The following is a 15,525-nucleotide window of genomic DNA, read 5'->3' as shown; positions in this document are numbered from 1 at the left end:
GGACTGCTGTTTTACTAAACAAATTTTCAAGTCTATATAACTTTGATAAAGCATCCAAATAAAAAAATTCCTTTCCCATATATGTATGTGTGTATATATGTATTTGTATACACATATATATTTGCATTTTTGTATTTTGAATATAAATTTTTATACAGTCATGTGAACCCCTCTTTTCATTTAAGGATTTATGTTTGATGTCATGCATGCAATGTGGTCCCACTGTGTGACTACAGAAATGCTGGCAAAAGTAAGTTCAGAGGAAATGGTAGGCAAGTACTTCCCAGTTTTGGCCAGAAGATGGAGAAAAAAAGAATTCTCATAAAATATTAAAAGTATGACTTGTTACAGCTTCTTTTCATAGTAATTTGGATAGAAATTAGCAAAATCAGAAATGTATAAATACTTTGGTCTGACAATTCCATCTCCAGGTATCTACGGAGAAATAGACAAGTGATGCATGACAGATACATGTGTCAGTCTGGTCCCTGCAGTTGTATTTGTAATAATACACACTGGAGCAATTTCATGGCCATCGGTTAGAGAATATCTGAAGAATGACCCATTCATATCAGGAAGGACATTTCAGAGATCAAAGCCTAATTGAAATGCTGGAGGCCGTGACGCTGATAGGAGCTCATGCGTGTTGACCAATTGCTATGTGACAGGCATTGGCTCCACGCTTTTCCTGCACTGCTCATTTAAACATTGGACAAATTAAGTGTTCTGATTTAGCCCATTAGACAGATAGAAATGGAAGCACAGAAAATTAATGTGTTTAACTTTAAACGCTAGCAGATGAGGTTTTTCACCCAGAGCCTGTGGCTTCACCATAGGTGTGATTCAGGCTCTGTCGTTCTCCACTTTAGGAATTTCCAGTATTCCAAATATGAGAAGCTGAGAAAACAAACAAACAATCAAACAAACTCAAAACCCTGAAAACCGGGATAAGTAAGGGTAGATGTTTGCTGGGTGTGGATTAATAATGAACTTTTTTTGCCCCAAGCAACAAAGAGGCACCTTGGAAAATAGACAAGAGACAAGAAGAAGAGAAGCTTTCAGATATATTTGGTCCAAGGAAGAGACTCTTCAGAGGGAAGGTCACATCAGCTAGAAACATTAATGAGACTGGATGGGCTCAAACCACCGACTTTTCAGTCCACTTCCGACAGCACTAACCTAGTGTTCCAGAGACACTGCTTGTTAAACAGTGAAAGCTGTTGCTCAATTGTGTCATCCATAATTGTCAAATATTGTCATTTAGTAGCACAAGGAAGTATTCTCTGTTGCCAAGCTAGAGTACCCATAACTCTTCTGTTTTGTTGAACATTCTTCCCCACCACAAACCCTCTTTAGAAGACTGAGGGCTCCTAAAACATCGAGGCCAAGAGTTCTGTCCTTGTGCATGTTTGGGCATTGGCCCAGGGCCAAATCAGTGGGAGACTCCCCCACGCACATGCCAGGTCCCCAGGTGACAACTACAGTCTCTGGATCTGAGGTCATCCACTTTCCCATTCCTAGCTCACCTCACCCATCATGAAGCCTGGTCAGGATTGCCAGAGACCCGAGTGGGCAGGTGCCCACCCTAAAGACAGAACCTGCTGTGTGCCCACCTTGCTGATCCCTCCATCCTTCTACACAAGGCTTTGTGAGCCAAGGACCTTGGGTTTGCTCACAGGCAGCCCCTCACCTAGTAGGCATTAGTTCATTGTGTATATGTATATGTATATGTATGTGTATGTGTATGTGTATGTGTATATGTATGTTTATATGTATATGTAGTCCTCAGGTTGTATTCCTTAAATATATATAATATATGTAATTCCTTAAATATATAATTTTAATACAAAATTTTTAAAAGATTCCTTTCATAGACATTTATAATAACACCAAGAAATAGAAACTACATAGCAAAGATGTGAAAGCCAGCCAGGCTCGCCATAGCATCAAGAAATATAAACTACATAGCAAAGTTGTGAAAGCCAGCCAGGCTCGCCATAGTATCAAGAAATATAAACTACATAGCAAAGTTGTGAAAGCCAGCCAGGCTCAGCTTCAAATCCTAGCACTTAGGAAGGCCGTGGCAGGAGGGTCGCTTGAGCTCAGAAGCTTGAAACTAGCTTAGGCAACATAGTGAGACCTCATCTCTACTGAAATTCAGAAAAATTATCCGGGTGTGGTGGTGTGAGCCTGTAGTCCCAGGTACTCAGTGGATGAGACCCTAGGATGTCATCGGCCTGAAATTCCATGCTGCAGTGAGCTGTGATCTTGCCACTGTACTCCAACCTGAGTGAAAGAGTGAGATCGTGTCTAGAAACAAAAGAAGAAAAAAAAAAGGTGTGAAAGCCTATATACTGAAGACTACCAAGTATTGCTGAGAGGAGTTAAAGACCTTTGGAATAGAGAACGTTCCTTCTTGCATTTCAAGATTGCTTTTGTTTTGGGGGGATACTTGCTATTTTTTAGGAACATGAAGTTCTTCTCCGGCATTCCTGTAAAAAAGGCCACTTTTGATAGGATTGTATTGAGTCTGTGGATTGCTTTGAGTTGTATTTTTATCTTAACCATGTTACAACTTCCAACCCATGGATGCAAGATGTCTTTCCGTTGATTTAGGTCTTCCTTAGTCTCCTCGAGCAATGTTCTGTAGTTGTCTGTGTACAAGTACTGCACCTTCTTGAACAAATTTATTCCCAGACAGCAGAGATGAGTGTGCTACAACATGCTGGTAGAGGGTACCCCAGTTGTGCTTGGGGCTTCCTATGCCTCATGGAAAAATGTGCCTTCCTTAATTTTTCCCATAAGAACCACCCTACTTCATGCCCTGTCTCTCTGTCCAAACACCAGGACAGCCCTCAGGCCAGTCTCAACCACCCAATGGATTGACAAAGGTGCAAATATGATTCAGTGGAGAAGGCATTCTCTTGTCAACAAATTGTATAGAAACAACTGGACATGCATATCCCCAAAGGAAAAAGATTCACCTGAACCTCAATACTGACAAAAACTAACTCAAAATGGATTATGCAACTAAATATAAACTATAAAACTAGAGAAAGTGTAGCAGAAAATATAAGACAAAATCTTCACGACACAGGCAAAGTGTTCTTTGTTATCAAGAAACACAAACCATTAAAGAAAATATTGATAAATTCAACTTTATAAAAATTAGAAGTTTTTGCTCAACACAAGACAGTATTAAGAGAGCAAATATAAGCTGCAGATTGGGAGAAAAACAGGGGAAATGACAAATGTGACAAAGGGCAAGTGTGATAGTTACTTGCACGTGTCACTGTGACCAAGCACCAGGGTGCCGGGACATTCGGCCAAATGTGATTCTGGTTGTGTTCCAGAGAGGTTTCGCATATGATTAACATCGGGATGGGCAGACTAAGTGAAGCAGATTGCCCCCCTTAACGGGGGAGGGACTCATGCAATCAATCAAAGGCCAGGAGAGAACTAAGAGGCCTAAGAGGAAACAAATGCTTTCCTGGGTATCCAGCTTTCCTTCCATCTTGGGAATTTCAGCCTCCATAATCTCAGAAGCAAATTCACATATGTATACACACACATATACATTTCATAGGTATGTGGCTAAGAGTGTATTTTTAAAAGTTCAGCCATGAGAGGATTGGTGAAGCCAGCCAATGAATAAGGGTGTGTTCTATTATATGACTCGGTCTTCTTTTGTACACGATTGAAGTTCTGCATTTGAAGTAGGAGGATAGGAGAGAGCAAGTCCACCTAGGATGATAACAGCTGAATCTCTCAACAGACACTTCAAAGCCCTAGGGGTTAACTTAGAGAGTCCAAAATCCCACCCGTAACCCTGCCCCTAAACACCAGGGCTAGGGAACACTGTGGCCCTCAGGTGATTTTCTTTAACCGGGTCTGGGAGCCACACAAGGGCAGAGGGAGCAGGAAACACTATGCAAATCGAGGCCAGGACAGCAGGGAGGGCCTGTTCATGACAGAACACAGGTAAAACTATCCTCAGAAAGAGCATGTGGAGAAACACAGATCATGCCTGAGACCTGGTGGATTAGAGCACTGGCTACTGGGGAATTGAAAGGAAGGGGCTTCACCATGCAGAGGACCAGAGGTGCCAGTCTTGTGAAGGCAGAATTGCTGGGAGATGGGGAGGCATGGACAAAGGAAGCATCCTCTGGAGACTCATGGTGAAGAGAACAAACAAATGAAGTAACTGGCAGAAATTATAGGTCCTGGTAGAACAAAATAGAATCCCACAACGAGAACATACACCATGTATGTTCTGCAAGGAAGACAATAGCTCCTAAAAACGCAAGAAAAATCATTTTGGGCAAGCACCTTATATCCAGTAATGCGATCCATGTATCAAGACCGTGAGGAAGATTATTAAACATGCTAAACTCAGCGAGACCTGATTCCCTCATGAGGACTCTGTTAAGGATGAGTACCACTCAGCAAGTGATGACTGTGACATTCACTTTATTTAATATATTTAATTGTGGATCTAAAGCAAAAACCAAGGTGTGGGCAAGATGACAACCACACAATGTCACTGGTATATGTTTAGGTTCAAATACTATTATGAGAAGTGGCAGGTAAAGCAGGTAGGAAAAAGAAAACACATCATATAATTGACTGTCATATGGAAATATTTGACGTTGAAAGTCATAATTTAAAACGTATAAACCAAATATTACAAGTGTGTCTAGTTCAAAGGGGGGAAAACTATGAAACATTTTTAGTCAATATCAAGCATGAGCTACATAACCCTTCTTAAATGCCAGAGGCGCACACACACACACAGACACACAGACACACACTCTCACAAAGAATATAAATAACTAGAACCAAGAAATGGATTAAATGCATTCTGCTACATATGGTAAACATAGCCTACAAGGTGGAAGAGATTAGAAAATAAACAGGGAAATGAAAAGGTTTTTATTAATTCGCATCAGTACCCACCAAAACTAATCAGCATAACAAAAGATTATAACACTGAATGTAAAAAACAATCCAACAGTCCAGAGTGATAGGCAAAAGTTTTTAATTGTATAGATTAAAATAACTTTGGACAAAAATTAAAACTCAGGCAGAGAATGTTTTTTTTTTCAACAACAGACACTAGCAAAAACAAAGGCCCAGTAAAACTTGACACAGAAAATTTCCAGTGTAGAGATATGAATATAATAATAGACACAGGCAGGGATTATTAATAAATGATAAAATGTTTAGAGGATGATCATTGGAACACAGGACATTTATACTTTTAAAAACCACTCTCCCAAATACTTCATTATAAGTAAGGTGTCTCTAAAAGGGATAGATCTCCTAGATCCCTCCTTAACCAAGTCACCAGTCCTGATATCATGATAATGCTGATGGACAAACTAGACCTTCTCTGCCCACAGATGGGCTGAGGTTGGAAACTCACAGTATTAACTCTGCAGTGTTCTTGACAAAACGTTTAGGCTGAATTTCATCATGAAGACATTTTCAGACAACTTCAGAATGTAGACCATTGAGCCAGACAGCTGACCCGTCCTCTACAAACAAGTCCATGTCACCACAATCAATGACAACAACAAAAAGATGAGGAAATATTTGGGGTTCAAAATAACTAAAGAAATGTAGCAACATTATCATTTACTTCTTTTGAACCCAAAATATCTCTCCTCCTTTTTGTTGTGTGATTCGTGGTGACGTGGACTGTGAGAAGGAGAAAGGTCAGTTGTCCTGCTCAGTGTTCTACATGCTGCAGTTGTCTGGTGATTACCTCCTATGAAACTCAGGCTAGGCGTTTTCTGCAAGAACATGGCATTGTTCACATTCTGCACTGGCAGAGTCCCGGGTGACATGCTGTCTCTTGCCAGCGGCTCCTGACTCCTGTTCTTTACAGGATGGAATTGAAAGGAGCAGGGCTAAGGCCTCTCAATGCTGTTTGTCCATCTAGCTGTGGTCTTCCTAAGTATTGATATCAATTGGAGGCTGATGGACTGTGGCTTCTCTACTCAAAGGAGCCTAGTGGGTTAACAACTGTCAAGAGTAGTCAGTGGTTCTGAAATACAATCCTCAGCCAAGGATCCCTCCTGTGTTACAGATGGATCAGCTAAAACAAACCAACACTGAAGATACAAAGAATGGGGGTAGGTTCATTGAAACCAGGGTAACACCTTTGGATGAGCTAAATACAAAGATGACACTGACCTTGAGCAGGTATAGAAGCTCAGAGACATGCCTGCAAAATGAAATACCTGAGGAACTTTGTAGCTACCCAGAGATATCTGGTTCCAATTAGAATGTCTGGCAGATCACTCCCGGCATGTGCTACATAGTCATGTGAACGTGTCACACCTAACTTGGGTCCCATGTCTTCAGAATGGGCACAGGTGGCCACTGGAATGGTCTGAGAATAGGAATAGAGCCACGCCCACTTTCCCATCCTATGTCTGGGCTTCCAAAGGGAACTACGGTTTCATTCAAACCTACATGTGCCTATAGGTCCTGCCTGCAGCAATGACATCTCTCAGCTTAGGAAGGGCTGCTTAGTGTGGGAATATGACTCCCATCTGGAAAGCCAGATGGTGCCTTATCACTGTCGAAGTAAAAAACCTATTTTCCACGTCAAGGGCCAAGCTGACGTTCTGTTCCTCAAATGAGTAAAAGGCACTTCTGTAGTGCTGGAATGAGGCATGTAGTTCAAAGTAAGTTGAAGGAGTCGAATAACATCTATCCAGTGAGTCCTGCAAGACTTCAGGCTCTTCTGCTTCCATCAGCACCCCGTTGAGCCTGGAAAAGGAGACAAAACTAAAGAAGCAGCCAGGGAAAATCAGACACCACACAGCCCCAACTAGATTTCAGGGGTAACATAAGGAAGTGGTCCAAAAAGGAAAAGGATAGATCCATTAATGAGGTAAAAAAATTATTGCCTTTATGTTGGGATAGAACAGGGCCAGGTAGAAAACAGTGAAAGAGAAAGACAGAGAGAGAGAGAGAGAGACAGAGAGAGACAGAGAGAGAGAGAGAGAGAAAGTGAGCTCAGTGAATTGGCCAGGTGACACACTGATAAGGGAGTAAAAGGACACTCTGAGTTAGTGCCCTCACGATACACAGCAAACAGTGATCATGAGAAGAGTGAACTCAATAGTTTTCCATCAAATGTGCTTAAAATTCCATGCGGTTGCCGTAAGTGTACAACTTCTGAGGTATGGTCAACCTATGGTACATTAGTAAATGATAAGGGGAGGAAGAAATGGAAACTGAAATGTCTACTGCAATGAAACCCAATAGCAATGTCAGTAGGAGTAATTCAGCCTTTATTGAAAACATGAAATCAAACACACTGTTTTCCCTGGACCTGTTGTCTCTAGGTGTTAACACAGAATTAAGCGACCACAATTGCTGAAAGTTACCTGGGGCATGGTGGGTTTTGATCTTCTTCCCCTTCTTGGTACTTTTCAATTTCTGCAATAAATTCAGACATGGACAGACACATTAAGCTGATTCCCTTACACACATAACATTCCACTGTCTAATCCTCACACAGGGACCTCAGGCTCCTCAGCATAAGAATAGGACACTGTGAGAGATATATTTCAGGAGGCCTGAAGGCTGGTCATGATAGAGATTCCTTGGTTTTGTCCCAGAAAATAAGGGTAAAATGTCCCTATTCTGGTAGATCATTATCCCAATATCATTTGTCCCAAGTTTGTGCAAACGGTTATACCATATTTTTCCAATCAATTTAAAGCAAATGCCCTCAAACGATTTCTAGGAGAAAAACTGCAATATTCAGCCCTGTCTCATCAAATACTCAGATTGTTCATGGTTGTGAGGATTTTAGACACTGAAATTAGAGTGAGAAAGGAAATCTACAAACCCTTGAGTCAAAATCATAGTTCTTTGAATTTGTCACATCTGCCCAGGTCCAATGCCTTGAGAGTAGAATCAGAGTGCCACAGGCATAGCCTGAGACTAGGAAGAGAGCCACACTCACTGACCCATCCCATGTTTGGGCTTCCAGGTAGAACTAGAGTTTCATTCAACCTATATGTGCCTATAGGTCCTCAGTGCAGCAATGACATCTCTCAGCTCAGTAATGGCCTCTTGGAGCAGGAATATGATCTCTATATGGAAAACTCAGTGGATCCTTATCACCTTTATAGAAAGGTACTCACCATCCACGTCAAGAGAAAAGCCAACATGTTCTTCCTCCAGTGAGTAAAAGGAACTTCCGTAGGGCTGGCATGGATCAGGCATTTCTAGATAACTGGAAGGAGTCGAATAACATCTATCTAGTGAGTCCTGCAAGTCCTCAGGCTCTACTACCTCCAGCAGCTCTCTGCTGAGCCTGGAAAAGTAGAAAAAGTAAAGAATAAGCCAGGGGAAATCAGACACAACAGAGCCCCAACTAGGTTTCATGGGTAGCATAAGGAAGTGGTTAAAAAAGAAAAAGGATACATCCATTAATGAGGTAACAAATTATTGCCTTCAGTTGGGATGGAACAGGGCCAAATAGAAAAGAATGAAAGAGAAAGACAGAGAGACAGAGAGACAGAGGCAGAGACAGAGAGCGAGCACTCAGTGAATTGTCCAGGTGACACACTGATGAGGGAGTACAGGACACTCTGAGTTACTGCCCTCAGGACACACAGTGTACAGTGATCATGAAAAGACTGTGCTCAATAATTTTCCATAAAATGTGCTCAAGTTTCCATGCAGTCACCATGAGGATACAGCTTTTGAAGTATGGTCAACCTACAGTAGATTAGTAAGTGACAAGGAGAGGAAGAAACGGAAACCTAAATATCTACTGCAATGAAAACCAACAGCAATGTGAGTAGGAATAATTCAGGCTTGGTTGAAAACATGTAATCGATAATGTCGGCTTGCTCTGCTTTCCCTGAACCAGGAGTCTTCAGGTGTCAACACAGAATTAGCTGTTGACAGTTGCTCAAACTTACCTGGGGCATGGTGGGCCTTGGTCTTCTTCCTCTTCTTGGTCCTTTTTAATTCCTGCAATAAATTCAGACAGGGACAGACAAAATAAGCCAATTCACCTACACCCATAACAGTCCACTGTCTAATCCCCACACAGGGACCTCAGGCTCCTCAGCACAAGAACAGGACAATGTGAGAGATATACTTCAGGAGGCCTCAAAGCCAGTCATGATAGAGAATCTTTGGTTTGCATCTCAGAACCAAGGGTGAAATGTCCCTATTCTGGTAGACAGTTATCCCAAAATCATTTATCCCAAGTTTGTGCAAACAGTTATGCCTTATTGTTCCCATCAGTTCAAAGAAAATGCCCCAGATGATTTCTAGGAGGAAAACTGCAGTATTCAGCCCTGTCTCATCAAATGCCCAGCTCATTCGTCATTGCAAGACACTGAAATTAGAATGAAGGAGGAAATCTACAAACCCTTGAGCCCAAATCATAGTTCTGTGAATTTTTTACATGTACCTGGTCCAATGTGCTGAGAGTGGGCTCAGGTTGCCACAGGCATGGCTGGAGACTAGGAATAGAGCCATGCTCCCTGACCCATTTCATGTCTGGGCTTCCAACTGAAACTACAGTTTCATTACAACCTATATGCGCCCACAGGTCCTGCCTGCGGCAATGACATCTCTCGGGTCAGTAAGGACCACTTGGAGCAGGAATATCACCCATATCTGGAGGACCAGGTGGAGTCTTATCACCTTCATAGTAAGGTACTCACTGTCCACGTCAAGAGCCAAGCCAAGGTGTTGTTCCTCCAATGAGTAAAAGTCATTTCTGTACAGCTGGCATAAGTCAGGCAGTTCCATATACCCACAAGGAGTTGAATAAAATCTATCCAGTGAGTCCTGCAAGACTTCAGGCTCTTTCTCATCCAGCAGCTCCCTGCTGAGCCTGGAAAAGAAGGAAAAGTAAAGAATAAGCCAGGGGGAATCAGAAACCACACAGCCCCAGCTAGATTTCATGGGTAACATAAGGAACTGTTTGAAAAGAAAAAGGACAGATCTATTAATGAGGTAACAAATTATTGCCTTCATGTTGGGACAGACCAGGGCCAGGCAGAAAAGGATGAAAGAGAAAGACACACACACACACACACACACACACACACACACACACACACACACACACACACACACGCACACACACTGAGAGAGAGAGAGAGTGAGAGAGATAGTGAGCTCAGTGAATTGGCCAGGTGACACACTGATGAGGGAGTCAAAGAACACTCTATATTAGTGCCCTCAGGACACACAATGAACAGTGATCATGAAAAGAGTGGGCTCAATAATTTTGCATAAAATGTGCTCAAGCTTCCCTGCAGTCACCATGAGAATACAGCTTTTGAGGTGTGGTCAACCTTCACTAGGTTAGTAAATGATAAGGAAAGGAAGAAATGGAAACCTAAACATTTACTGTAATGAGAACCAAAAGCAATGTTAGTAGATGTAATTCAGACTTGTCTGACAAGATGAAATCATTATTTTCAGCATGTACTGTTTTCCCCAGACTTGGCGTCTCCAGGTGTCAACATCAAATTAACTGTCCACAATTTCTCAGACTCACCTGGGACCTGTGGCCTCTTGGTCCTCCTTTTTCACTTGATCACACCAATGTCCTGCAAATAAATTCAGACAGGGCCTCTTACATGAAGCAGTTCTTCCTTGCACACAGAAACATTCCTCTGTCCAATCCTAACACAGGGACATCAGTCTTCTCAGTGTGAGAACAGTAGACTTTGAGAGAAATATACCAGGAGGCCTGAGGTCAAGTCTTGAGAGAACTGACTTGGTTCCTTTCATGAGCCTTGGGCAAAATTCCCATTTTGGAATGTGATCTTCCCAGTGTGCTCTGTCCTAGGTTTGTGTACACAAATGAGCAATGTTTTTCCCAATAGATTTGAGGCAAATCGTTCTAACGCCTCATAGGAGAGATATTACAATATTCAGGCTTCTCTCATCAAATACCCAGGATTTGATAGTTTATGAGATTGTGGACACTGAGATTTGATGGAGGGATGCAATGTACCAGCTCTTGAGTCAAAATGAGACTTGGTTCTACACAGAAGCATCAGCTATCATGGCTTTTGTGGGTAAAAAGTCAGCCATTTATCTAGAAAACATACCAGCAAGATGATGGACAGATGAGCTACAACAAGCCAACTTAGAAGACACAGAAAGTGGGGATAAATTCAGTGAAACCTGGGTCACATCTTCCACGGAGAGGTAGACAAGGGTGACACTGGGCTTGGGCAGGTAAAGAACTGCACAGACATGCTTTGGGAACAAAACTCATAAAGAAATTTGTAGCTGGCAAGAGACATTTAATTCAGGTGAGCTGATCTGACAGATAACTCCTGGACATGTGCTGCACAGCTTGGTGTGAGTTTGCCACACCTGCCTTGAGTTCAATGTCCTGACAGTCGGTCCAGGGTGGCACGGGCATGGCCTGAGACTAGGAAGACAGCAAAGCTCACTGACCCACCCCATGCCTGTGCTTCAGACTCGATTCCAGAGTGATTGAAATCTACATTGATATATAAGTTCCACCCACAGTGATGGCAACTCTCAGCCCAACCAGGGGCGCAAGGCCCAAAGATTATGGGGTCTACCTGGGACATGAACTGGAGCTTTATCACCTTCACAATGGAGTACTCACTGCCTATGTCAAGAGCCAAGCCGACTTGCTGTTCCTCTACTGAGTGAAAGGTGCTCCCGTCAGACTGGTATGAGGCACACATGTCAGGAGGAATTGAGAGAGTGGAATCACCTTCATCCCAGGACTCCTGGGGGGCTTCCTCCTCTTCAGACTCCTGCAGATTCCTGATGAGCCAGGCAGGACAGGGATGACAGAAGACATAACCAACAGAGATTAGACAACAAAACCTTCCAGATGATCTGATGGGAGACAGAATGGAGTGCTCACAGAAACCAAAGGCATTTTTCCTTCAAGAGAAATAAAACTATCCTTCTAAATGCAGGCTGGAGGTTGACTGCTCTGAGGACCGAACAAAAATGGGCAGCACATGCTCAGTACATTTGCCACAGATCAGCCAATGCAGGGCACCCAGACTCTCTCTGTAAACTACCATCATGACTTGCAGCACAGAGAACTAACACAGGGCTTCAACTACTTCGTATAAATTGGGTTGAATTTTACATGCAGCATTCAAGTGAACAGAGCCCTTGAGGCAGTGCAGACACAGATCTTGTGTATTAAGGGTCCCCTTTTTACAATATTTTGATATAATATGTTTATTTTTTCAATTTCTTTGCTTACACAAATACTAGCAAACATACTAACAAAAAATAAACAGAAAGCATATATACATTCTCTCCCTGGATTTAAACACATGGGAGAGAACAGGTGACACCAAGAAATCCCTGTTTGAAGGTCTGGAGTGGACCTCTAGCAAACTCCACCAGACCTGCAGCTGAGGGACCTCACCGTTAAAAGGAAAACTAACAAACAGAAAGGAATGAATGTCAACAAAAGGACATCCACACCAAAACCCCATCTGTAGGTCACCAGCATCAAAGACCAAAGGTAGATAAAACCACAAAAATGTGGACAAACTGGAGCAGAAAAGCTGAAAATTCTAAAAACCAGAGCGCCCCTTCTCCTCCAAAGGATCACAGCTCCTCACCAGCAATGGAACAAAGCAGGACGGAGAATGACTTTGATGAGCTGACAGAAGTAGGCTTCAGAAGTCGGTAATAACAAACTTCTCCGAGCTAAAGGAGGATGTGCAAACCCATCGCAAGGAAGCTAAAAACCTTGAAAAAAGATTGGATGAATGGCTAACTAGAATAAACAATGCAGAGGAGACCTTAAATGACCTGATGGACCTGAAAGCCATGGCACGAGAACTACGTGACGCATGCACAAGCTTCAGTAGCCAATTTGATCAAGTGGAAGAAAGGGTATTAGTGATTGAAGATCAAATTAATGAAATGAAGTGAGAAGAGCAGTTTAGAGAAAGAAGAGTAAAAAGAAATGAACAAAGCCTCCAATAAATATGGGACTATGTGAAAAGACCAAATCTACATTTGATTGGTGTACCTGAAAGTGATGGGGAGAATGGAACCAAGCTGGAAAACACTCTTCAAGATATTATCCAGGAGAACTTCCCCAACCTAGCAAGGCAGGCCAACATTCAAATTCAGGAAATATAGAGAACACCACAAAGATACTCCTCGAGAAGAGCAACTCCAAGACACATAATTGTAAGATTCACCAAGTTTGAAGAAAGGAAAAAATGTTAAGGGCAGCCAGAGAGAAAGGTTGAGTTACCCACTAAGGGAAGCCCACCAGACTAATAGTGGATCTCTCTGCAGAAACCCTACAAACCAGAAGAGAGTGGGGGCCAATATTCGACATTCATAAAGAAAAGAATTTTCAACCCAGAATTTCATATCCAGCCAAACTAAGCTTCATAAGTGAAGGAGAAATAAAATCCTTTACACACAAGCAAATGCTGAGAGATTTTGTCACCAACAGGCCTGCCTTACAAGAGCTCCTGAAGGAAGCACTGAACATGGAAAGGAACAACATGTACCAGCCAGCCACTGCAAACACATGCCAAATTGTAAAGACCATCGATGCTAGGAAGAAAGTGCATCAACTAACAGGCAAAATAACCAGCTCACATCATCATGACAGGATCAAATTCACACAGAACAATAGTAACCTGAAATGTAAATGGGCTAAATGCCCCAATAAAAAGACACAGACTGGCAAATTGGACAAGGAGTCAAGACCCATCAGTGTGCTGCATTCAGGAGACCCATCTCACGTGCAGAGACACGCATAGGCTCAAAATAAAGGGATGGAGGAAGATCTACCAAGCAAATGGAAAGCAAAAAAAAGCAGGGGTTGCAATCCTAGTCTTTGATAAAACAGACTTTAAACCAAGAAAGATCAAAAGAGACAAAGAAGGCCATTACATAATGGTAAAGGGATCAATTCAACATGAAAAGCTAACTATCCTAAATGTACATGTATCGAATACAGGAGCACCCAGATTCATAAAGCAAGTCCTGAGAGACCTGAAAAGAGACTTAGACTCCCACACAATAATCATGGGAGACTTTAACACCCCACTGTCATATTAGACAGATCAATGAGACAGAAGGTTCACAAGGATATCCAGGACTTGAACTCAGCTCTGCACCAAGCATACCTAATAGACATCTACAAAACTCTCCACTCCAAATCAACAGAATATACATTCTTCTCAGCATCACATCACACTTATTCCAAAATTGACTACATAGTAGGAAGTAAAGCACTCCTCAGCAAATGTAAAAGAACAGAAATCACAACAAACTGTCTCTCAGACACAGTGCAATCAAATTAGAACTCAGGATTAAGAAACTTACTCAAAACCGCACAACTACATGGAAACTGAACAACCTGCTCCTGAATGACTACTGGGTAAATAACGAAATGAAGGCAGAAATAAAGATGTTCTTTGAAACCAATGAGAACAAAGACACAACATACCAGAATCTCTGGGACACATTTAAAGCAGTGGGGAGAGGGAAATTTCTAGCACTAAATGCCCACAAGAGAAAGGAAAGATCTAAAATCAACACCTTAATATTGCAATTAAAAGAACTAGAGAAGCAAGAGCAAACATATTCAAAAGCTAGCAGAAGGCAAGAAATAACTAAGATCAGAGCAGAACTGAAGGAGATAGAGACACAAAAAAACTCTTCAAAAAAATCAGTGAATCCAAGAGCTGGTTTTTTTAAAAGATCAATAAGATATCCCTGTTTGGCTAGTTCACCTGGCTTATCTGATTGCAAGTTCCTATCTTGAGAGGACTACGAAATTAAAACCAACACAAGGGCCACAAATAATGTACAACGTTGTTAATAAGGACAACTTGTAGCTGGGTGAATGGAAGAAAAAGTTCTATTCATTGCTTCCTCATTTTCTCTAAATCTACAATCTCCAGCTGCCCCTATTGAATTAACAGCCCACAATTCCACAGCATTACCTGGGAGACACTGGCCCTTTTTCTTCCTCTTCCTCATGATCACTTTCATTTTCTGGAAATAAATTCAGAGAAGCAGGTCACATTAAGCAATTCACACTTCACATATGACCAAATCAGTGTCCAGTCATAGGACAAGGACATAACTATTCTCAGTGCAAGAATATGGATTCTGACAGGAGGATTCTAGGGGGCCCTAGATTAACTCTGGTGAGAAGTAGATGACCCTGCTTTCCAGACCCACAGGCCAAAATTTCCCTCTACGGGTAGACCAAAATGCCATATTCCCTGCCTGAGTCTATGCAAACTTAAACAAATTTTTCCACCAAAATAGCCAATAATTGGTCAAACAATTTTCTAGGAGTGTTGTTGCAATACTGACTTATATCACCAGGTAACATGGACATTAATTGTTTAGAGGGATCTACACATGAAACTCGACTGATAGATAAATTTTAACAACTCTTGCATTAAAAAGAATCTGTGATTTGGGAGATGATGGAAGGTGAATCATTTGAGGTCATGAGTTCAAGAC

The 15,525-nt window shown here is 41.9% G+C and overlaps 1 protein-coding gene across 1 annotated transcript in view; it reads right to left on the bottom strand.

Annotated features, from left to right (window-relative positions):
• Positions 1–5,021: 5,021 nt before the first annotated feature.
• Positions 5,022–15,525, bottom strand: part of LOC134737585 (neuroblastoma breakpoint family member 3-like) — a 28,310-nt gene continuing 17,806 nt past the window's right edge. The window contains 8 exon segments of the mRNA XM_063651329.1: positions 5,022–6,780; positions 7,404–7,455; positions 8,169–8,341; positions 8,955–9,006; positions 9,711–9,883; positions 10,556–10,607; positions 11,648–11,811; positions 14,994–15,045. Coding sequence (XP_063507399.1) covers positions 6,537–6,780; positions 7,404–7,455; positions 8,169–8,341; positions 8,955–9,006; positions 9,711–9,883; positions 10,556–10,607; positions 11,648–11,811; positions 14,994–15,045 — 962 coding nt within the window. The 3' untranslated portion in view covers positions 5,022–6,536.

Source organism: Pongo pygmaeus, chromosome 15 (genome assembly GCF_028885625.2).
Source record: "Pongo pygmaeus isolate AG05252 chromosome 15, NHGRI_mPonPyg2-v2.0_pri, whole genome shotgun sequence".
Lineage (NCBI taxonomy): Eukaryota > Metazoa > Chordata > Mammalia > Primates > Hominidae > Pongo > Pongo pygmaeus.
The sequence above is the reverse complement of the archived record's forward strand: the minus strand, read 5'-3'. Positions and strand labels throughout refer to the sequence as shown.